Source organism: Saxophila tyrrhenica (assembly GCF_035928015.1).
Source record: "Saxophila tyrrhenica strain CCFEE 5935 chromosome Unknown scaffold_8, whole genome shotgun sequence".
Taxonomy (NCBI): domain Eukaryota; kingdom Fungi; phylum Ascomycota; class Dothideomycetes; order Mycosphaerellales; family Extremaceae; genus Saxophila; species Saxophila tyrrhenica.
The window spans coordinates 1,035,833-1,057,509 of record NW_027041740.1 but is presented as its reverse complement, the minus strand read 5'-3'; the positions used below and the strand labels follow the sequence as shown (position 1 = coordinate 1,057,509).

Genomic DNA, 21,677 nt, shown 5'->3' with positions numbered 1-21,677 from the left:
CCGAATATCGTTCCATCCACACTGCCTCTCGTACTCTACTCTGGAAATTTGTCTTCAACATGCCTTCCGGCGACGGCGGCCCAGTGACCAACGGCACGGCCAATGGCGCGACCAATGGCGAAACCAACGGAGTACACACTGAGCAAGACCGCTCAACAGCCGGAGGAGGGAACGAAGCTGGCCAAACATACAACTACCCCGAGATAGTGCCCGAACAGCCTTATCGAGTGCTTAACCAATACCACAGCAAGCCGCGCAAGCTACGTGTAGCATGTGTTGGCGCAGGAGCATCGGGACTATGCCTTGCTTACAAGATGAACAAGATGCTCGAGGCTGGAAGTTGGGAGCTCACGCTGTTTGAGAAGAACAGTCAGTTTGGTGGGACGTGGCTTGGTATGTTTTAATAGTTACCAGTGAGGCGCCAGTGGCTGAGCTCAAGGCAGAGAACACATATCCGGGAGTGGCCTGTGATATTCCTGTAAGTGCTTCCAGAGTCGATATTGGAGTTTGGCTGACCCTTGTAGTCGCACAACTACACCTTCTCGTGGGACCCCAAACCAGACTGGTCACACTTCTTCGCATACGGCCCTGAGATTCAGCAGTATTTCGTAGATTTTGCGAAGAGACACGGCAGCGAGAAATATATGAAACTAAGTACCAAGGTGGTTGAAGGCAGGTGGGATGAAGAGCAGGGCATCTGGAATCTGTGAGTGTTGATCTGAAAGCCATAAGAGCTCCGCTGATTTAGTATAGCACCCTTGAAGACCAAAACACCAAAGAGCTATGGAAGGACTGGTGCCATGTCTGGGTCAACGGCACCGGCATCCTCAACAACTGGCAATGGCCCAATATCCCAGGCATAGATGACTTCAAGGGGCCGCGCATGCACAGCGCCAGCTGGGATCATGGAGTCGATCTCGACAACAAGGTCATCGGCGTGGTAGGAAACGGAAGCAGTGCCGTGCAAATCGTGCCCCAGATCCAGAAGATCGCGAATCAAGTACAGTGCTACATCCGCTCATCAACCTGGATCAGCCCGCCATTCGGAGGCAGCGCGCTCAACAAAGTCCGGAAAGGCAAAGATGTTGATCCGGGCATGAGGCAGTATGAATTCACAGATGAAGATAAGAAGCAGTTTAAGGAGGACCCGGACTACCACCTCGACTTCCGCAAGGGTATTGAAGCGGAGATCAACGGGCTGTTCGGCATGTACAGGCAAGGCTCAGAGCTCTCAGACCAGTTCCGCAAAGTCATCACGGAGGAGATGAACAGGAGGATGGGTCCCGGCCACCAAGAGCTGAAAGATTTCATCATTCCAACCTGGGCACCCGGCTGTAGGCGTATCTCGCCAGGAGACGGCTACCTAGAAGCCCTCGTGCAGCCGAACGTGGATCCAATATTGAAGGGCATCGAGAGAATCACCCCAGACGGCATCCTCACCACCGACGGCGTAGAGCACAAATTCGACGTCCTTGTCTGCGCCACCGGCTTTAAAGTCGCCTTCAAACCCGCCTTCCGCGTCATCAACGGCGCCGGTGTCTCGCTCCACGAAGACTGGGGCGACAGCATCAACCTCTACATGGGCGTCTCCGCGCCTCGATTCCCGAACTTCTACACCATAGTCGGTCCTGGAGCTACCTGGAGCAACGGCACCCTTCTACCTTCGATCGAGACGACCATCGAGTACTCCGTGAAGATGATGAAGAAGATTAGCACCGAGCACATCAAAGCTATCGAGGTACAGCAGGAGGCGTTGGATGACATCTATGCGCACTTTGATGAGTTCCACAAGGAGACTGTCTGGAAGGAAGAGTGTCGGTCGTGGTTCAAGGATGGCAAGGTCAAGAGTGGGTAACATTCATGCTGAAAAGGGTGGGACGCTGCTGACGTGTTCTCAGATCGCATCTATCTCTGGCCCGGCCCAACGATCCATTTCCTAAAGTCGATCAAGGACCCGAGAATGGAAGACTACAACATTAGGTCAGTGATCCCGCTACTATCACCTTCTCCTCCGTCGTTGCTAACTTTCTTCTACCAGATGGCGATACCGCAACCGCTTCGCCTTCCTCGGCAACGGAGACATCAAAGCCACCCTCAGTCAAGACGTCCGAGGCTTGAGCACTTATATGCGAAATAGCGATCATGAATGGTCGGTCGAGTAAGCCGTTGCGCTCATGCACTCTTTGCCAGTATTATGCAGCACGAAGCGAGGTGTATTGCGCTGCACAAGGCGGCGGCGTCGGCGCTCAGGAGATTGTTTGGATCCATTGGATAGGTAGCAATACCCATTAGCATACCATATAAAGGCGATTGACATGTGTACTGGAAGTCTGGACAGCCTGGAGTCTAGACAATCTCGTTACTTGCCGAGTAGAAGAAGGATACTAAGAAGACTGCCGTCCTATTCATAACACGCTGACCACTGCCTCATCAAGTGCCGCAGCCCAGAAGACGGCATCTGTCATGATCATAGCTGGCCCATTTTTCCCCTTCCAGTACGCCATGCGCTCGCTAACAAGTCCATATTAAAACATCCTCCCCGTCATCTCAAGTAAACTTCCCAAACTGCATCCCATCCAAATCATGCGGCGTTACATCCGGCCCATTATGCCACCGACTCCAGTCATCATCATTAGGCAGCGTCAAGAATTCAGGAAAAGTATCCGTGTCCAGTCCAGGCATCATCCCCATCGAAGGCATGGTCGGGAAATCTCCTGGCGCAAGCCCACCGTTCAGCCAGTCTGTCCGTCGCCCGGGAGAGATCATGTTCGTTGTATCGGGGGTGGGTAACAGTGCTTGGTCTTGGAACGTGTCCATGGTGTGAACGTCAGGCCAGCCGGAGCCGGAGCCTTCGGTTCGGGGAGTTACCATGACGAAGTCGTTCCCATGTTGTAGGGGCTGGGAAGCAGCGCTGGCGTCGCTGGTGCGGTGGTTGCGAGAGGAGGTTGGAGGGGGCATGGGTTTGGATTTACGGGTGGTGTCTGTTTGGCGGCGTTTCATCGTTGGACGCTCGGCGAAGTCCATCACAGTGCTGCCCCGTCTTGCTGGGATGGTAGAGGAGGTTGAGCTTATGTGTTTGCCTGGGCTGATGGGCCCGCCACGGAGCTCGATCATGACGGCGTTGAGAACTTGGGCCATACGTTCAGCGGGCTGGTAAGCGTGGGCCATGTCTTGGAGAGCGTGGTGTAGGACCTCAAGATAAGACATGTTATTGGTTCTGTCTGTGGCGTCTGGGATATAGGCCAGTGCTGCGATGAGAGCGGTTGCTGCGGCGCCGGCGTGCTGCATGCCAATGCAGAAAATTTGCTTGCCGTCGAAGCGTTGGCGGTGGTGCCAGAAAATACGAGCGATGGCCACAGCAGATTTGGTGCATATGCCGCGGCTTGCTCGTGAGAAGTGACTGTCTAGGGCGCTGACCTCTTCGGATTCCTGGTTGTTGGGATCGTCGTAGCGGGCGAAGGGTCGGTGGAGCAATATCAGCACTGCGTGGTACTGCTGGTGCAATAGATAGAATGAGAATGGCGCCGTTGCACGGTTTTCTTCAGTGTAGCGGAGATCTGCTGGCAGTCGAGCAGCCCAATTATGGATCTCTCGATCGAGAGCAGCCATCCTGAAGTATGCCGATTGATCAGGGGTCTGCTCATTGTACATTTTCCTGTGCTCCGTGTTCTCGACAATCTTGCCGGCAATCTCCATCAGGTCGATCAACGCCTCGTAGATGCGGGTGTTAAGACTCCTTTCTGAGGTGGCCGGCATGCATGTCCCAAGTCGCTCGAAGTGGTCCGAGAGCGAATAAATCTCCAAATCCGCACTCTTCATCGTAGTCGGCCTGCCCAGGAACAGAGACCAGTACCGGTCATAGATCACACAAGCCCACATCGTCATCTTGCGAATATCAATCTCTCGTTGTGTCATGCCGCTCTGTCGACTGTCCAGATGTAGACCAATGTCGTAGCACAATCGCATAGCCATTCCGGCGTACATCCAACCCACGTTGTCCCGACCGACCCCGACTTCAGAATCTCCCAGTATCAGTAGAGCGGCGACTGAAGGCATGCCGCCTGGCCGTTCCAATTCCAAATCTAGCATATATTTCGCTTCTCGGTGCAAAGTGCTCTCTCGATCCGGCAGTGCGATACGCTGCATATCTGCTCTTGACTTGTCCGCAAATCGATAGCCCATGGCAAGGATACAGATGTGTAAGAAGCCACTGTAATAGCCTGTCCTACCGGCCTCTCTATCCTCGTTGAACGCCTCTTCGTGAACAACGTGCAGCACGCCGTTGTAATGTTGCCAAAACAAGGACATGAGGTACTCGTGCGTCTCCATCGGTAGTGTCCGGATGACCTTCTCTGCTCGCCTCGCTTGCTCCAGGTTATCACGATTGCTCTTCGTATCGTCGACTTCCAGCTCGGAGTAGATGTGACTGTTGACAGTCGGACCGTAGTAGCGCAATCTGCCAGATATCTGGTCGAAGGAGAGATGTCCGCGTGTTGAGAGGAGTCTACTGAGAATGCCGACCTTCTTGTCGTCGATGGGCGTTCCCTGAGTGGCATCCTGCTCGCCCCGGTCTCGCTGTCCGTCCACGCTGGCATTAGAGCCACCGTGTGATCCCTCCCCAGCATCTTCCATCACATGTAGGCTACTGGGACTCGTGTTCTCCGGTATGGCAGGTTCACGATTAGTCGAGCTCTGCCGCGGGTGGTATGACTGGCGGCTCGGAGAGCTTTCGCCATCGCCAGTTAAAGTGCCTCTTGTAGTCTTCGGAGGATAAACCACAGGAGGCGGCTCAGAACCATGGTCCTTGAGCATCCCTTCCAGCAAAGCAACTCGATCCGTCAGAGTGCTCATGTAAGCTCGCGATATGGGCCGCCTCCGCTCATCGTCGTTCTTGATAATGCACTCAGTCCCAGCTCGTCTGCACTGAACGCATTCTGAATCGCCTTGGGGAACCACGCATCTAATACGTCGCTCTCTACAAGTCGCGCACGCCACTGAAGCTCTGTGCCGGGACTTCTGGCGCTTTGGACCGTTCGGTTGCTCGTTCTCTGGCTGACTTTGGCCCTCGTTGTTTGAAGGTGGTGAATCTGTCGAGGGCATCGTGATCGAGTTGACGCCGACCTGCATCTTAGCAACTCCTGGGAGGAAGCACGGTAGTGACACCCGCAACAGACATCTACAATGCAAGATCAAGAGGGAAGTGGGCAAAAGAGATTGTGGAGGTTATGCTCTGACGCATGAACTCCGGTAGGTTCATTGCTCGCGAAAGTCCAAGCCCAGACCCTCCCTGCGTTGATCACAGGGTGCGGCGTGTGGGCGTGGCCATTGGCGTTCGTCACAATCAGTCTTGTTGACAGCCGCCCAATAGACCAAGACCACGGGGACCCCGCAGTAGCTCTCTTGCTCACCAGACAGAGACCTCCTCTCCCGGGGGCAGCACGTCGGCCAGATCCACGGCGAGCACGGTTGGAAGGATGCTTGACTCGTGATGGTTGGCATTCCCCGCGGGACCAGGTCAGGACATTTTTGATGATGAGGCCTCTGGAAGACGGCCTAATGAGAGCTTCAACGGACCGCAGACTCAATCAGTACCGTCTAGTACGGTCCAGTGAAGGGCTCTGGCCATGCGGCTCGTCACAACAGACCATTCGAACGCCTCCAGACCCCTGCCCAGCGGACGACCGAGACGTGGACGCACCCCAAGAGGGAAAGGCCGTGAAGAGGTGGAGAGCTGTCGTGCGGGGACGCGTCGAGAACGACGGCGTTTGCCATCTTCATGACTCGCTGGATCCTCCCGGGGGTCTGGTGGCTTTGGCGACCACGCGAGCAGGCGTCCGGCTCCCTCGGGTCCTCGGCAGGGTGGAGCTGTCACGATTCCCGTCAATCCAGCGAGATTTCTTCTCGAGTTTTGAGAGGCACGCGCGGCACGGTATTGATCTGGTCAGTTATTATCAGCGTTCGACGCACGACACGAGTGTTGGTGGAGATGAGATGGAGCGGCGTCGTGGGCACTGTTGTCGTCCGTGCAGCAAGGCTCACAAGGCAAACCTGCGCACGGACTCGCTCTGACATACCATTCGGCCCTGTTTCGAAAACAACGAGGCAGACGGGTTGGCAGTAAGAGACCTACAGCGGCGTCGCTTTGTCTGCAACTGTCTCCGAAATCCGTCTTGAGTGCAAACCTCCATAATCGATTCGCACCGCCTGCAAAGTTGCATTGGCCCCGTAGACTTGAGCTTCTTCGAAAAAGCCCCAACACCAATCTCGTGTGAACAGTATTAAAAAGAGACTCTATAGCAGATACAGCAACTACGGTGTCACAGGCGTCACCCTTTTGTAGTTCTTGACTGTCTGTTTCACCAGGATGATGCAAAACGTCTTCCATTTATCGACCGCCTTAGTAAGATTTCTCCGCAGATTCTTATGTCGTTGCAGGGCGAGAGGGTCTACAGTCCTCCTCAATGATCTTGCAACATCCAGTTCGATGCATCGATTGTCCAAACAGTCTCTAGTGTAAGGTTATACTACCAAGTACCAACGTCTGGGTGGAAATGGATAAGCAACTCCGACCGGCTCGCCAGCGAAGCCCGAAGGTTTGAAGATCGAGCCGGTCTAGATTCAGGACCATTCCCATCACATGTTGCAGAAGGAACAACTACATCCTATTCGAGATCACGTGTCGACATCCTGGAGGGCAGACAAGGAGTTTCAAACAGCGTAGGAAGACAACAACAGGCAGCGAGATGACATCGCTATTGAAGGGCGTAACATTTATTACGGGAGCAGGATCAGGTACGTTTCCATCGCATAATCAATCAAGAGAACAGTAATACTGACATACCGAAGGCATCGGGCAATGCGCAGCATACGCCCTGGCAAGACATGGCGTCCGCCAAATAGCCCTGTGTGACATCCGCCCGGACAACCTCAAGACGACCAGCGAGCAACTGAAGAAACAACATCCCGATGTCGAAACCCTGAACATCGAAATGGACACCGCCAAAGAAGACTCCGTCAACTCTGCGGTCGACCAGACAGTCAAGCACTTTGGCCGCTTGGACATCGCTCTCAACAACGCCGGCATAGGCGGTGCTGGGAAGCAGACAGCTGATCAGGAACTTGCGGACTGGCAGCGCGTAATGGACGTCAATGTCAATGGAGTGTGGATGTGTCAACGAGCACAAATACGACAGATGCTGAAGCAGGAACCGCTGACGGCGCCGCCGCGAGGGAACAGAGGCGTCATCGTCAATACTGCATCGATGCTGGGACTCGTTGCTTCGACGCCAATATCGGCAGCTGTCGCTTATACCACGAGCAAGCACGGTGAGGGTCGATCTGCCTCTCAAAACTGGACCTCCGCTAACGATGAGCCTCATGCCAGCTGTCATGGGCCTGACGAAGACAGATGCAGTAGCATATGCTGCCCAGGGCATCCGTATCAATGCTATATGTCCCGGCTACGTTGGAACGCCTCTGCTACAGCAAGCTACGGTATGTTGAAAGGTGCCATCATTCTCGTGATCCGCTGACTTGCAATGTAGGAGACCGGGGTCATGGACGGCGAAATAGCCAAGGTCCCGCAGGGCAGACTGGGAGAAATGGAGGAGATTGCGGACTCGATTGTTTTCCTGGCAAGTCCAATGTCCAGCTTCATGACTGGCTCCGGGCTGGTCGTCGATGGTGGCTTTACAGCTGGATGCTACTGAGTAAAGCGGCTTGTATCTATAATGGAGGTATGCGAGCCTCGTTCCTCGACAAGCAGGTGACAGTGAAAGCGGCCCCCGGAAACATTGCTGTCTTCTTCTAGACCAAATCGTGCCCGAAAAGATCACACTACTCTCGTCGGTAGGCTGTTGCTTTCTGCGAGAAGGCCACTCACAAGGCTCGCTCCGACCTGGTCGCCTGCTTTCACTGTCACTTGGTGGCTTGACAAGCGGTACCATTACAATGATAGATGACGATTGTAGAACTCTTTAGCATCAATATATGTCTACCAAAAATTACGAACCATCTCGCTCAAACGCCAGACTTGTGCACACGCCTTCCTGTCCAACCCTCTACATCCAACTACAGCTTGCTCTGTTGCTCAGCATCCTTCCCCGAAAAGTTAACCTGCTCCCTCCCCTTCACAGTCCCACTCTTCGTCAGATCCTTTCTCCGCTTACCCCTGCTCAACCACTCCCCGTCATCATACTCGCGAATGTAGTAAGCCCAGTCCGCAGTCTGATCCAACTCAGTCTGGCTGTACCCGTTGCCCAACCAGCTGAAGCGGTTGCCAGAGTACTCCACATCAAAGTCTTCCATTCGAAGGTCGGCCAGAGCCTCGATGTAGTGCAGCGTTGAGCCAGGCCACAGCGCAGTGATCGGAGCATCGATCTGACCGCTCTTGTACCATGAGCGGCAGGGGTCGTTCCAGACAGTCTGTTGCATGAAGGTGTTCTTGTGATCGATGAAGTCGTCAACAGCCTCCTTCTTCGGAGAGAACTTCTTGATGTTGTGCGTCTGCCAGTGATCGATGAGCTTGCACATGTAGTCCGCCTGGAGCTCGATGGCGGACAGCACAGGCCCGTTGCCGATCGGACAGTTGGGTCCAAGGAAGACGAGATAGTTCGGGAACTCTGAAGCGGCGATACCAAGGTACGACCGAGGCTCCTTAGCCCATTCGTCTTGCAAGTTCTTCCCGTTGGGTGCGATCAGCGGGAAGCGAGGCTTGAAAGTGGTGTCGAAGCCGGTAGCACAGATCAGAACGTCGATGGGGTATTCGTTGCCATCGTCGCAGACGCAGCCACGCTCGGTGATCTTGTCGATCTCACCATAGACAACCGAGACGTTAGGCTTGGTCAAAGATTCGAGGTAATTGACACCAGGCGTGAGACGCCTGCAGCCGACGCTCCACTCTGGGATGAGCTTGGAAATGAGTCGCTCGTCGTTGATCTTCTCTTTCATCTGCCCAACCATGTAGTCGTGCGTGGCGTTGTTGACAGTAGTGTTCTTCAAGAACAAGCCGAACTGGCCATTGAGCCCGGTCTCGATTCCCTTGCGGTATTCAGTCAGCGCACCGGGTTTGTTGACGAAATCCTGGCGTTCCTGAGGAGTGTAGACGTGCTGCTCGAGACCTTGGACTGGTGACACCCAAGTCGGCTCTCGGATGAAGGTGGTCACATGCTTCACTTTGGGTTGGATAGTTGGTAGGACCTGGATACCGGATGAGCCGTTTCCGATGAGGCCGACATGTTTGCCTTCGAGCTCAACGCTGCTGTCCCAATTTGCGGTGTGGAGAAGCGGGCCATTGTAGTCGTGCAGGCCGGGGATCGCAGGCCACCGCCAGTTGTTCAAGATCCCGCTGGCATTGATCAGGATGTCGCAGGTATCGTGCACTTCGTTACCAGAGGACAGGTCCTTAGCGGTGACCTTGTAGCCACAGTGGTCGTCGTCCCAAGTCGCTGAAACAACCTGATGCCCAGTCTTGATGTACTTATGCAACCGATACTTGTGAGCGAAGCTGTTGAAGTAGTCGAAGATCTCGCCCGAGCCAGCGTACACAGCCGACCAGTCTTGCTTGGGCTCGAATGACCAAGTGTAGTTGTGCGATGGAACGTCACAAGCACATCCAGGATACTTGTTCTCCCACCACGTCCCGCTGACCTCGGAGTTCTTCTCATAGATGGTGAGATCGACGTTCTCGAAATGTCGCTGAATCTTGTAGGCGAACAGCAGACCAGATGCGCCCGCTCCGACGCATACAATCTTGACATGCCGTTCCTGGTGAATAGGTCCTCCGAGCCGACGGTATGCGTCTTCATCCCCTCTGCTCTTTCGCTTGCCCTGTGTAGGCATCTTCATTGCTTCTTTTACAGGAAAGTCCGCCATCTTTACGGAGTTGGTGAACGAATGAAAGGTTCGTGAGAGAAAGTCTCAAGTGCTAGACAGAGAGTGAAGATGCAGGAGAGCAGATAACAACAGAGCACGAGAGAATACGCCTACGTCTTCTAAATACTCGACTTCGGCAATCAACAGCCCTGCGGACGCGTTGGATCTGGGACAGGAAGGCCGAAGGACTAGCCCAGCTTCCTGGAGGACAAAACAAGCGGCACAGCTCTCCCAAAATCCTACCCAGCTGTCACGCTTTCGTGTGTCACTAAGAAACCAGCTCTGAGAAGTGGATAGCAAAAGTCATGCAGCCGCGGAGTGTGGTGTCTGTTGACTCGAAGATGGAGGTGGAGAGGGTGGCGATGGTGGAGAAAAAGGCCGGAGATGTGGGAGGGGAAGAGTCGAGTGAATCGTGTTCATGCACTTGCGCGCCGCTAATGACTCCTGTCGACCAGATCTAGATCCGCACTCCAGACGAGCGGATGGTCAGGATCGCACAAGGAAGAGGGATTTTATGCAGTGATAAGATGGTCTAGACTGGAAGTCTACAATGAAGATGTACAGGTATCTATATGTCAACGCTCACAACTTCGACTGACTACCCTGTTTCGCCTTCGCATCCTTGACCATGGTCCAACCCATCTTAGCGAAGGGTACCCGTTCATCGCCGTACTGCTTCGCCTTCTCGTTACTGGCCTGCCGTACAGCGTACCTAAGGCTCCAACGTCAGTGCCTGTTTCATTAACGGCGAGGTTCTATCAGACGTACCGTGCAGCAATGCCCTGGAAGATAATGCTGTCTCTGAACAGCGCAAAGGAAGCCGCCCATGTCAACTCCGCATCCGGTATGGCATAGCCTGCTGTCTCGCCATACCATTGCACCGCCTGCTGTCGGGTCGGAAGACCAGGAAACTCTTTGTTGGTGGAATCTGATCGACTGGGGTGTACGAAAGCCCGATCGGCATGTATTCGAGGCCAGTTGGGTGTTGCGTTTGCTGCAAGTACAATCAGCACCTCTGTCTAAACATCCTTTAGGATCTTCAAGCGTACAGATTGTCCAAGGCTGAATGAGGTTGGTCAAATCAGCGAGCGGATGTCCAACAGTGCCTGCAACGACTCGTCAGCTCGGTACTTTCACCACGACAGTAGCTGTACGCACTCATCTCCCAATCCAAAATCCCAATCACCTTCGGCTCGGTTTTGTGAAAAACCAGATTATCAATCTTGAAATCGCCATGCACCAGCACACCTCGATCCTTCGGCTGACTCTTCGAATCCGCGAAGAACTGCACAAAGTCCTCGAAATGCGGCAGCTGACCGACAGGCTGTCCACTCTCCTTGTCCTTCGCAGCAGCTTGCGACTTCGCCAGACTCCCAAATGTCTTGATCTGCCTGTCGTAGAATCCGTTCGGCTTCCCAAAAGTTTCGAGTCCTACATCCTTCGGCCGCACACGATGGAGCTTCCCAAGCGTCCGAATGGCATCCTTCCACATTTCCGTCCGCTCTTCCGCGCTCACGCCTGGGAACGAAGGGTTCTCGACCATCCTGCCGTCCAAGAATTCCATGATGTAGAACTCTGTGCCAATGACACTCTCATCTTTGCACATACAGATCGCTTTGGGCACGGGGACATCGGTCTGCTCGAGCGCGTGTATTACTCGATACTCGCGATCGACTTTGTGGGCAGTCTTCGACAGAAGCTCGCCAGGCGGCTTCTTTCGAAGGACGAATCGCTGGCCTGTCGCATCGGTGACTTGGTACGTGGGGTTTGATTGTCCGAAGCCGAACTAGAGATTGTCAGCAGCTGCGTGAACTGACGCTTGTTTGAACATGTTCGCACCTGCTTCAACTGCAGCGGCGGCTTGACCTCTGGGACATTCTTCTCGAGATATCGTTCCAGCGAGGCCTGGTCTATCTGCTGCCTCACCTGCCCAGCCATTGCGGCAACCGCTGTGATGAACGAAGAAAGGGTAGAACGGACAAGAGAGGAGTCTCAATCAGTACGTCTAGCCATTGGGACACAGAGTGAGTCCAAGATAGAGAAAGCTTCACCTACATCGCCAAACAACCGCGAAGCCGGCCTACACTGACCAGCTTTCGTCTGAACCGAGGTGAAGGAGGAAGACTCAGTGTCGATCCCCCAGCCCGTGAAGACGATCACGTGCAAGTCGCGTCGCGGGGATATCGTTTTGCGGAGCTCGAGCCTCTCCAACCAGACTTCATCCGTTACCATGTTTGCAGCGGGCGGCCATCGACGGCCATCGGTAGCTGTTCACGGAGGTGAGCATGTGCTCCATGTAGTCAGCTGGGGAGCTCTCAAGTAGACAATATTCAGTAAGCTTTCGTACTGTTCTCTAACCCTCCTCTACGTGCGCTCTCGTCTTGTTCGCGTGTCATCTTTTATATACGAACGCAACACTCGAAGAACAGCAGACAACAAGATGGGCGGCAACCATGCTCTGGTCTTCGGAGCAACGGGCATCCAAGGATGGGCTGTAGTCAACCAGATCCTGGAAGGCTACCCGTCTGCCAATGCCTTTGACAAAGTGACTGCTCTGACCAACCGCCCAATAACGGAGAAGATGCTATGGCCGGAGAGCAAGAAGCTGGAGGTCGTGTCTGGCATCAATCTCCTCACAGATAAAGGCCAAGACGGGTTGGAGGAAGAGATGAAGGAGAGGATACCGGACGTGGAGTCGGTCACGCACATGTTCTTCTTCGGTATGCTGGATCCAAATCAATGATCTGCCGGCAGGACTAATAGCATCCAGCCTACATATTCAACGAAGACCCGCCCAAAGAAATCACCATCAACATCCAGCTCCTCGAGCGAGCAGTCAATGCCAGCCAACACCTTGCCAAAGAACTGAAGTTCGTGCTCCTTCCGACAGGCACCAAAGCCTATGGCGTACAGTGTCTAGATCAGTTTCCGTTCGCAGACAAGCTCCCTCTATCCGAAGACCTGCCCCGAATACCAGAGCCATGGCAGAGCCAGAACTTCTACTACAACATGTGCGACTGGCTGGAAACCGAATCCAAAGGTAAAAGCTGGACATGGTGCGAGATACGTCCAGACATGATCGTCGGGTTCGTACCAAACAACAATGTCTACTGCCTCGCCCAGGTGCTCGCAACATATCTGGCCTGCTACCGCGAAATGGAGGGAGAGGGCGCTGAGTGCGCTTTTCCCGGCACAGAGACTAGCTGGAAGAACCTCAGCAACGACTCCTCGCAAGACATCATCGCTCGCTTCTCCATCCACTGCGCTCTGAACCCTGATACGTGCGGACAGGGCCAGGCGTTCAACGTCGCGGACCACAGCACACCCACTACCTGGAGCCAGAAGTGGCCAGTCCTCTGCGAATTCTTCGGGCTGAAGGGTACACCACCACCAAGCGGCGGCAGCGGTCCGGCGCCTGGTCAGTACCTCTCCGACCACCTTCAGGATTGGAAGAAGCTGGAGCAGCAGCACGGTCTCGCAACTGGACGAGTCGGCAATGATCGCAGTCTCGGGATCTTTCAGTTCTTCATCATGACACTTCTCTCTTTCGACCGGCAGCTGGATCTTAGCAAAATGCACAAGGCGTGGAACTCCGGTGGTGGGAAGGCGGAAGAGATCGATATCCAGGGGGCTTGGTGGACGGCGTTCAAGCGGTTTAGGGAGGCTAAGATTATACCTTAGCGTCGGTTGGCTGGACCGATTCATTACCAAGAAAGAAGTTGAAACCTTCATGACCCCAAAAGCTCTTCCTCGTCCTCCTCGCTACTAGAAGCCATGCCCGACCAGCGGTATGCCAGGGAGAACATCAGCTAGTGCCGAGTTATCTCGATTAATGACATCGTATACGTTGACCGGGAGGTCGGTAGATTCTTTTGGCAGGATTGCAGGAGCATTTGATATTGTCTCTGCATCTCTATCTCTCGTAATATCTACATCACTCCTCCATGACCCACAGAATCCCCTTCGCCGTCTTATCAAAGTACTCATCCCGCAGCTTGTCCAAGTGCGACGACGGAAAAACGAAAAAGTAATGAGGAAGCTTCTCGTACTCCTCGTATTGGTTCGGTACACTGACATAATTTACGATCAGCGGACAGCCGGGAGATTGGACGAGGAGAAGACTCACCCGTTCAAATCCAGCAGATCCTTCATCAGGCGTGCATCGTCTCGTAATGTATCTGCACCACAGCCGTTCATGTATGTCTTTGGGAGGGCTGCGAGGTTCTTGTGTTGAAGGGGCCAGATGTAGGGGTCGTCTAGGGGTGCTGCGTGGAGTTCTGCTTATGGTCAGAACGGGATCCGTAGATGTAGGAGATAGATCACTTGCCGTAGAAGGCCAGCATGGCCTTCTTAGTGTTTACAGTGTTCTCAGCTGTAGCACCACTCGATCAGTACCTTCTTCCGCAGTATGGACTCCTGCCACCACTTACCATTCTCGTCATAACTCCCATACCTCCCCCTATCCTCCTCGGGCACCGCATCCGGATGCACCGTCAACGGCTGACAAGGCACCAAGCCCGCCACATCCCCTCCCCTCCCCTCATCCACCAACCTCAGCGCCGTCCCAAACACCAACCCCCCTCCTGCGCTCTTCCCAGCAATCACAATCCCACCAGCCTTTGCCCCAAGCGAAGCAGCGTTCTCTACACACCACTTCGCCCCCTCCACGCAATCATCCAACGGCACTGGATGCTTGAACGCCGGCGCGAGTCGGTACTCTACCGAGACGAAGATACAACCAGTAGCTTTGGATAATAAATCGCAAAACCGATCGTCCAGATCCACGGAACCCATCGCAAACCCGCCACCATGGATATAATACACCAGCGGCTGGCCTGGCTTTAGCGTATCAGGTCTATAAGCCTTCAACCGAATACCAGAAGAAGTCTTATGCTCCGACCTCTCGACCGAGGCGTCCGGACCAGGGAAAGTGTATTTCGCTAGTAGGGCCATGGTATTCTCGGTGTCCTGGGCGACGAGGTCCTCGTAGGAGGGGCCGTGGAGTTTGGGGAGGAAGCCGAGTTCGTCGCCGAACTGGAGGGGGGGTTAGTAGGACGGAGATGGGTTTTGGGGGAGAGGTGGGGGTTACGGCGAGGTATTCTTCTCTCAAAGCGTCGTCGTCGGACATGATTTCGGGTTATGGGAGTCTTCTTCTGGTTCCACTGGGAGATCAAGGACAAAATGCTGTATAAATGAGCGAGGAGCCTCAAGCAAGCCTACGCGGTTCTGCCGTTGCGATGCGAAGTGAGACGTGAAGAGTCGAGCAAAAACTTGGCTCAGTCGTTGTGGTCTGGAATGGATTGGAGTCTATCGGCTCGGTTCAGGGAGAAGGTTCTCCAGTGGAGAGTCTGGAACGAAGCCGTGGAGGGTGGTGCCGGGGCTCCACCGATACCATTGCAGATAACGCCAAACGACAAAATTGAAGAGAGGAGTTGTATTTCGATAATGTCACTTGACGAAAAAGCCTTCCCAGCTGATCTAACAAGTGCTGAGACGGTCTCGACATAAGATCAGCAACATGGACACCACACCCCCCAACACCTCCAACGCCGGCCTCATCTGGGCCAACTCCAAACCAACCAATCCCGAGACTCTGACCCCAGACGCCTTCAGCAAATGGTACAATGACGTGCATATCCCTGACGTCCTCAAGACTGGTGCCGTGACCGAAGCATATCGATACGAAGCCATCGATCCCATAGAAGACAAGTACCACCTGGCAATCTACAGTGTCGAGGACATGGACGGGCTGGGGGAGAAGTTGAAACGTAAGTCGTTGGATGTATCACATGAAAAGTTGTTGGAGGGAACAGAGGCTGAGTCGCGAGGGTTTGTGTAGCTGTGCCCCAAGACCCAGCCATTTTCCAGAACGCCCATTTCGACACCCGCTTCTACAAGCTCGTGCAACGATACGAGAGCAAGGACTCCGGTAAAGGTACGCTCAGCTCCCCACTCGCCTTGATTCCACTTTTGCATCGAGTAACAAAGTCCCAGACCAACCCTCCATCGTCCTCTCGACTGAGATGACGCCCGGCGACGTCGAGGACTACGATCGCTGGTACCGCGGAGAGCATCTCCAAGACGGCTCGAAGGTGCGAGGGTGGCGGCGGACGGAGCGGTATGAGTTGTTGCAAGCGCTGAGGGTGGACGATGCGCCGAGGTTTTTGGTTCTGGTGAGTCGTGTCTCGCGTTTGCTCGAAGGTGTTCTTGGTGGCTAGACTAACGATTGTAGTTTTTCCTCGATGGCGACGAGGTACCAATGGAGGACATGCAGAAGGCCGGTGGTAGCGAGTGGACGAAGAAGGTTGTCGGTGGGATGAAGCAGTTTCGGAGTGCTGGGTTTAGGAGGGCTGCACATCATGTTGCGAAGATCTGAGGCAGTATGCTGTGTTGCGTACCAGCCAATTGAGCGTGGCAGAGCTCGAATATGGGCTTCGATGCGCGGGCCGGCATTGGAAGGTGCCTCTGTTGACGCGTGCACGAGCCAAGCTCTGACTGGCGATCACGTGCAGCTCCAAGATAAGGGCGGCTCGAACCAATGCCTGCGATTGTCGCCACAGGGCTTCGCCGATGGGCACAGCTGTTTGCATGCAATTTCAATACCCTCAGAGCTGTTTGGCTTCCTGTCTCATTCTTTCCCACCCCCTGACATGACCACCTGGAACAGTATGAAGCCTCCAATGACCCACCAGTACCTGGAAAATACACGTTAGCCCCACGACTCTCTTTCCAATGCATGATAAGGTAGAACTCACTTCTGGAAGAAAGACTTCTCAGGCTCCTTCCCCTCCACCTTACCCTCCGCAGTCAACACCACAGGTTTATTCAACACCGGCCCTTGCCCCTCCTTTGCTCTCACAACTTCCACGTCTAGCCCATCTTTTCCACTTCCCGACGCGCTGCTGCTCCCTCCTTCTCGCAATGTGGCTTTGAAACCAACATGATATAGCTCTCCCTTCGCATCCACATGTAGCAGCAACGTCCTATCTTTCCCAGGCCCGAAGTTGGATGCAGCAGTCGCCACACCAGACCATTGCTTGTCAGGGTGGTGGAAACCTATGCGGACGACTTCGTCTCCTGTCGGGATGGTCGGAGGTTTGTAGTTCTTTACTGTTGCATGGGTGGAGTTGTAGGTGCAGGAGGCTAGGGATTGGGAAGAGGAAGCGGACAAGGGCCAGGCGAAGATGTCTGCGGTGCGGTCGGCAAAGGCCAGAGGGGCTAGAAGGGCCAGGGCGAGGGTGATGAGATGCATAATGGTGGTGGTGGTGTTGTAGTGGAGGTATTGTAGTGGTTGCAAGATGTGGTCCGCTTCCGATATTGGTGTTGGTCCAAGCTCAGAAACGATCACATGCAATGCCACCTCCCGACTTGCTGATGGTGTCCTTCAACTTCCTCCCCAATTGAGCCGTTGTGAATGCAAACTCGGATCTCCAGGAGCCGACTCCGATGCGGTGAAGATGGTTGCGAGGATTGACAGGCGGTGGAGCAACCCCACGCTGCCCTTCTCCGTTGAGAGGTAGGATGAAGTCACAGGGACTGAGGAGCTCCACGAAATTTCGAAGCTGCTGCATGTCTCCAATGCTGCATTGATGAGAAGTTCTTTACTCAGTCAATCTGGTCCATTGCTCCTTCCTCACCTGAAACACTACCACTACTCTTCTACTGATCAAGAAGAACACACTGCCCATTCCATTGGTTGACCCGAGAACGACCAGAACAACCACCCACCATGGCCGCACAAACAGCCTCACTCCCCTACCGCGGCGGCACCCCCTCCCGCCAACAATCCCGCCAAATGTCCATCGACCCCCACAACGAGCTCCGCCCCGAGCTGAACCACTACATCGGCATCGACGTCGGCACCGGCAGCGCACGAGCATGCATCATGAACGACAAGGGCGACATTGTCGGCCTAGCAAGCGAGAACATCGGCCTCTGGCAGCCAGAGACGGGATACTACGAGCAGTCCACCACCAACATCTGGAAGTGCATCTGCTCGTCGATCCAGCGGGCCATGTCACAGCACAACGTCGATCCCGGCACGATCCGGGGGTTGGGGTTCGATGCTACGTGCTCGTTGGCGGTGTTCAGCCATGATACTGATGAGCCTGTGTCTGTGACCGGGCCGAAGTTTGATAATCACGATGGTAATGACAGGAATATCATCCTCTGGCTGGACCACAGGCCGGTGGAGGAGACGAAGAAGATCAATGCTACGAACCACAACCTCTTGAGGTACGTGGGAGGGCAGATGAGCATCGAGATGGAGATCCCAAAAGTGCTGTGGTTGAAGAACAACATGCCGAAGGAGCTGTTCGATCGGTGCAAGTTCTACGATTTGACGGATGCTCTTACGCATATGGCTACTGGGAGCGAGACCAGGTCGTTCTGCTCCGTGGTCTGCAAGCAGGGATATGTTCCCGTGGGTGTTGATGGAAGTGTGAAGGGATGGCAGGAGGATTTCCTGTCGGAAATTGGCCTGCCAGATCTGTGTGAAGACAACTTCAAGCGCATGGGCGGAGTCAACGGGGTGGTACTACCTTTCCAGTGCGATCCTTTGCAAGAACGACGATAGCTAACCTATTCCTTAGAACGGCCGCTATCTAACCGCCGGCGAGCTCATCGGCACCCTCTCCGAGAAAGCCGCGTCCGACATGGGCCTCCCTGCAGGCATCGCAGTTGGCAGCGGTGTCATCGATGCCTACGCCGGCTGGATCGGCACCGTCGGCGCCAAAGTCAAGCTCTCCGAAAACGAGCTCTCCAACACCCACCCCAAGAACGACGTCTCGCAAGCCTTCACCCGTCTCGCCGCCGTCGCAGGCACCAGCACCTGCCACCTCGCCATGAGCGAGAAACCCGTCTTCGTCAACGGCGTCTGGGGCCCGTACCGCGACGTCCTGATCCCCGACTACTGGCTCGCGGAAGGCGGTCAGAGCGCTACGGGCGAACTGCTCAAGCACGTCATCGAAACGCACCCGGCCTGGCAAGAAGCCATGTCCGTCGCCGAGACCTTCAACGCCAACATCTACGACTACCTCAACGAGCACTTACGGGAGATGCAAGAACGCGTCGACGCGCCCACCATCTCCTACCTCGGTCGGCACTTCTTCTTCTACGGCGACTTGTTCGGCAACCGCTCGCCCGTCGCCGACCCCGACATGCGCGGCTCCGTCGTCGGGCTGTCGTCCGACAAGAGCATCGACGGCCTGGCGCTGTACTACTACGCGACGATGGAGTTCATCGCGCTGCAGACGCACCAGATCATCGAGGCCATGAACGCCTCCGGCCACATCATCAGCTCCATCTTCATGTCCGGCTCGCAGTGCCAGAACAACGTGCTCATGTCGCTGATGGCGACCGCCTGCGACATGCCGGTGCTGATTCCGCGGTACGTGCATGCTGCGGTGGTGCACGGGGCGGCGATGCTGGGGGCCAAGGCGGCGAGCACGGATAAGGAGGGGAAGAGCGAGGCGTTGTGGGACATTATGGATCGAATGAGTAAGCCGGGGAAGGCTGTTTACCCTGGTAAAGACCAAGGAGAGAAGAAGCTTCTTAATGCGAAGTACCGTGTCTTCTTGGAACAATGCAAGAGGCAGCAAGAGTGGCGGAAGGATGTTGATGAGGTGTGTGAGGGGTGGGGAAAGAAGTGAGGTCGGGATGGTGCGAGAGTGCGAAAATATAGCTGCTAAGGGAAAGGCTGTTCGGGCCATATGTGATGAAGGCAATGATAGAGATAGATTGACCCATAGATGAGTGTACGACGAGACGTCTACTCTCAGGCTCCTTTCCAGCCATTTCAAACGCAAACGTGAGTACGCGGAGGATGTTCAGCGACTGCTGCAGAACGAGGTCGATTCAGACAAGACGAAAGCTTTTCGGGGTCGAAGTGATGGGTATTCGGGTTCTCCGAGACGAGCTCTGGTGCTTTGGCGTGTGCTGAGGTGCTGTCGACTGGCTTGCGTCTGGGAGAGGACTACATACCGGTTCCATCTTGCAGACGACCGAGTAGTTCTCATTTGGCCAAAGCCGCCCTCTCCGAGATGATATCTGGTCCTATGGAGCGTGCTAGAGCGGTTTCGAGTGGTTCTAGTCGCGGAGACGACCACAATGCTGGTCCAATCTTGCAAACTACTGCATACCTCCTCTCTGGCCAAGAACGCCTTCTCCAGGACGATATCTGGTGCTATGGCGTGTGCTATGATCCTCTCGTCCGGCTTCAATCTTGGAGATGGCCGCCTCGTCTCCGATCAAGAGTAGGGCCCCGGGACGACGAAGACCAGCTCGAGTGTTCTCGGAAGGATGGGCCATTTCCACGAACAGACCAAGCACCTCCAGCGCGATCAGAGCGATCACGACCCTCGTTTCGGGTGACACAAGTGTGGGAAGCCATTCATAGTCGAGGACACGGATCCGAAGTTAGCGTGACAAGTTAGGCACATACCAGGTTCTACTTGCACGTAGATGTGGCGCTGCCAGAAACACCAGTGTCCTGAGGTTTCGGGCGACTACGCGGCCATCGAGCTGCTCTCTTTCAACGGACACTATCTCTGGGAGCACACCACGGAACGACCGTATACATGCGACGTTTGCGATGAACCTTCGTTCGAAACCCGCCTGGTATTCGAACGCCACCAGCAAGTTCTTGTTCCAAACGACAGCGAGCGTTAAACTGCGAAGACTGCCCAAAACGGTTCTCTGTGCATGGGCCGTTCTATCGACATGTGAGGCACCATGAGAGGACGGCAGCTAGCATTGCAGCTAGCCTCACCGCGTGCAACGACTGTGGCTTCGTTGCGACGCTGCCGGAAGGACTCGCTCTACACAGAGCATCCAAGGCCTCTTGCCAGACGCACTACTTCAAGAAGTTCAAGACTTCTGTCGACAAGGTTGTTGAGCGAGTGCAAAAAGCCAGACACGGCAAACTCTCTACTGTGAAAGCATCGGTCTGCAGATATCGCTGTCCTCACTACCCAGGCTGCGAATGGGAAGGTCATATGCCGAAAGGGCACCACTATGAAACCCATCTACGCTGTGGTTTCTGTCGCGCAATCTTCCCGGGGGGGACGCCCGCCATGTTCCTGCGGATATCAGGAATCTACACAGGCAACACGAGTAGACATGCATCTACCGCTTTGCTTTAACGGTGCCGAAGGTTAACAACAAACATATCACAGCGGAAGATCTTGGGGGAGAACTCCGCATTGGCAGTAGCATACGCGAGTTAAGTCTGTTGGCACGCGCGACTTCAAGACCTATGTCGCGACCGCATAAGCTTCTCCAAGGCGACAACTGGTGCTATAGCAGGTGCTGTGATGCCCTCAATCGGCTGCGAGCTTTGGAGATGTTTGCATGTCCTTCTCGACTGTCCAGTCTTTGGGGTCATCTCAGATTTAGACAAGCCATCTCGGAGCCAGCAGCGTCACGCTCAAGGGCTTGTGATGCCGCTTAGCGCTTCATTTGGCCTGGGAGAACACCACGTTGCGCAAACAGAGGTTCGATGTTGTCCGCGCTGCAGACCTTTCTCAAGGCCACGGCATGCCTCTCAACGACTCATACGGCCCAGGAGGAATGTATCTGGCGTAAGCAGACATGGAACATTCGCCGCGCCGCGATCATCCTTCATGAACTCAGGACGCCTCTTAGTACCTCGTCCAACCTCGAGCCGATGCCACTCTCGAATTGCGAAGACTTCTTTGGAGCACATCACGTCAACACGACCAGGAGTGCCATCAGCGGAAAAGTCTATGGCGTTTTGAGCGTTGCTATGGATTGAGTATATGACTATTCCGTCCTGGGGTCGCTGT

The 21,677-nt window shown here is 54.7% G+C and overlaps 10 protein-coding genes across 10 annotated transcripts; 5 read left to right on the top strand and 5 right to left on the bottom strand.

The window, feature by feature from the left end:
- Positions 1–59: 59 nt before the first annotated feature.
- LTR77_005751 (uncharacterized protein) lies at positions 60–2,162 on the top strand (the record flags this gene model as incomplete). The annotated part of the gene is made up of 6 exons (XM_064802994.1): positions 60–393; positions 444–478; positions 525–706; positions 754–1,847; positions 1,899–1,980; positions 2,039–2,162. The coding sequence occupies 6 exons, from the start codon at positions 60–62 to the stop codon at positions 2,160–2,162; spliced, it is 1,851 nt and encodes a 616-aa protein (XP_064659119.1).
- A 385-nt stretch (positions 2,163–2,547) lies between these two features.
- LTR77_005750 (uncharacterized protein) lies at positions 2,548–5,127 on the bottom strand (the record flags this gene model as incomplete). The annotated part of the gene is made up of 1 exon (XM_064802993.1): positions 2,548–5,127. The coding sequence occupies one exon, from the start codon at positions 5,125–5,127 to the stop codon at positions 2,548–2,550; it is 2,580 nt and encodes an 859-aa protein (XP_064659118.1).
- A 1,616-nt stretch (positions 5,128–6,743) lies between these two features.
- LTR77_005749 (uncharacterized protein) lies at positions 6,744–7,709 on the top strand (the record flags this gene model as incomplete). The annotated part of the gene is made up of 4 exons (XM_064802992.1): positions 6,744–6,792; positions 6,847–7,326; positions 7,385–7,494; positions 7,545–7,709. The coding sequence occupies 4 exons, from the start codon at positions 6,744–6,746 to the stop codon at positions 7,707–7,709; spliced, it is 804 nt and encodes a 267-aa protein (XP_064659117.1).
- Positions 7,710–8,070: 361 nt separating this feature from the next.
- Positions 8,071–9,873, bottom strand: LTR77_005748 (uncharacterized protein; the record flags this gene model as incomplete). The annotated part of the gene is made up of 1 exon (XM_064802991.1): positions 8,071–9,873. The coding sequence occupies one exon, from the start codon at positions 9,871–9,873 to the stop codon at positions 8,071–8,073; it is 1,803 nt and encodes a 600-aa protein (XP_064659116.1).
- Positions 9,874–10,455: 582 nt separating this feature from the next.
- LTR77_005747 (uncharacterized protein) lies at positions 10,456–11,811 on the bottom strand (the record flags this gene model as incomplete). The annotated part of the gene is made up of 5 exons (XM_064802990.1): positions 10,456–10,585; positions 10,642–10,867; positions 10,923–10,979; positions 11,032–11,659; positions 11,713–11,811. 5 exons carry the CDS (start codon positions 11,809–11,811, stop codon positions 10,456–10,458), a joined length of 1,140 nt encoding a protein of 379 aa, XP_064659115.1.
- A 502-nt stretch (positions 11,812–12,313) lies between these two features.
- LTR77_005746 (uncharacterized protein) lies at positions 12,314–13,554 on the top strand (the record flags this gene model as incomplete). Its single annotated transcript, XM_064802989.1, has 2 exons — positions 12,314–12,593; positions 12,644–13,554. The coding sequence occupies 2 exons, from the start codon at positions 12,314–12,316 to the stop codon at positions 13,552–13,554; spliced, it is 1,191 nt and encodes a 396-aa protein (XP_064659114.1).
- Positions 13,555–13,807: 253 nt separating this feature from the next.
- LTR77_005745 (uncharacterized protein) lies at positions 13,808–15,001 on the bottom strand (the record flags this gene model as incomplete). Its single annotated transcript, XM_064802988.1, has 4 exons — positions 13,808–13,943; positions 14,000–14,150; positions 14,304–14,907; positions 14,963–15,001. 4 exons carry the CDS (start codon positions 14,999–15,001, stop codon positions 13,808–13,810), a joined length of 930 nt encoding a protein of 309 aa, XP_064659113.1.
- A 390-nt stretch (positions 15,002–15,391) lies between these two features.
- On the top strand, positions 15,392–16,249 carry LTR77_005744 (uncharacterized protein; the record flags this gene model as incomplete). Its single annotated transcript, XM_064802987.1, has 4 exons — positions 15,392–15,641; positions 15,713–15,808; positions 15,868–16,046; positions 16,106–16,249. The coding sequence occupies 4 exons, from the start codon at positions 15,392–15,394 to the stop codon at positions 16,247–16,249; spliced, it is 669 nt and encodes a 222-aa protein (XP_064659112.1).
- Positions 16,250–16,501: 252 nt separating this feature from the next.
- Positions 16,502–17,125, bottom strand: LTR77_005743 (uncharacterized protein; the record flags this gene model as incomplete). The annotated part of the gene is made up of 2 exons (XM_064802986.1): positions 16,502–16,568; positions 16,629–17,125. The coding sequence occupies 2 exons, from the start codon at positions 17,123–17,125 to the stop codon at positions 16,502–16,504; spliced, it is 564 nt and encodes a 187-aa protein (XP_064659111.1).
- Positions 17,126–17,602: 477 nt separating this feature from the next.
- Positions 17,603–19,523, top strand: LTR77_005742 (uncharacterized protein; the record flags this gene model as incomplete). The annotated part of the gene is made up of 2 exons (XM_064802985.1): positions 17,603–18,406; positions 18,465–19,523. The coding sequence occupies 2 exons, from the start codon at positions 17,603–17,605 to the stop codon at positions 19,521–19,523; spliced, it is 1,863 nt and encodes a 620-aa protein (XP_064659110.1).
- Positions 19,524–21,677: the final 2,154 nt, after the last annotated feature.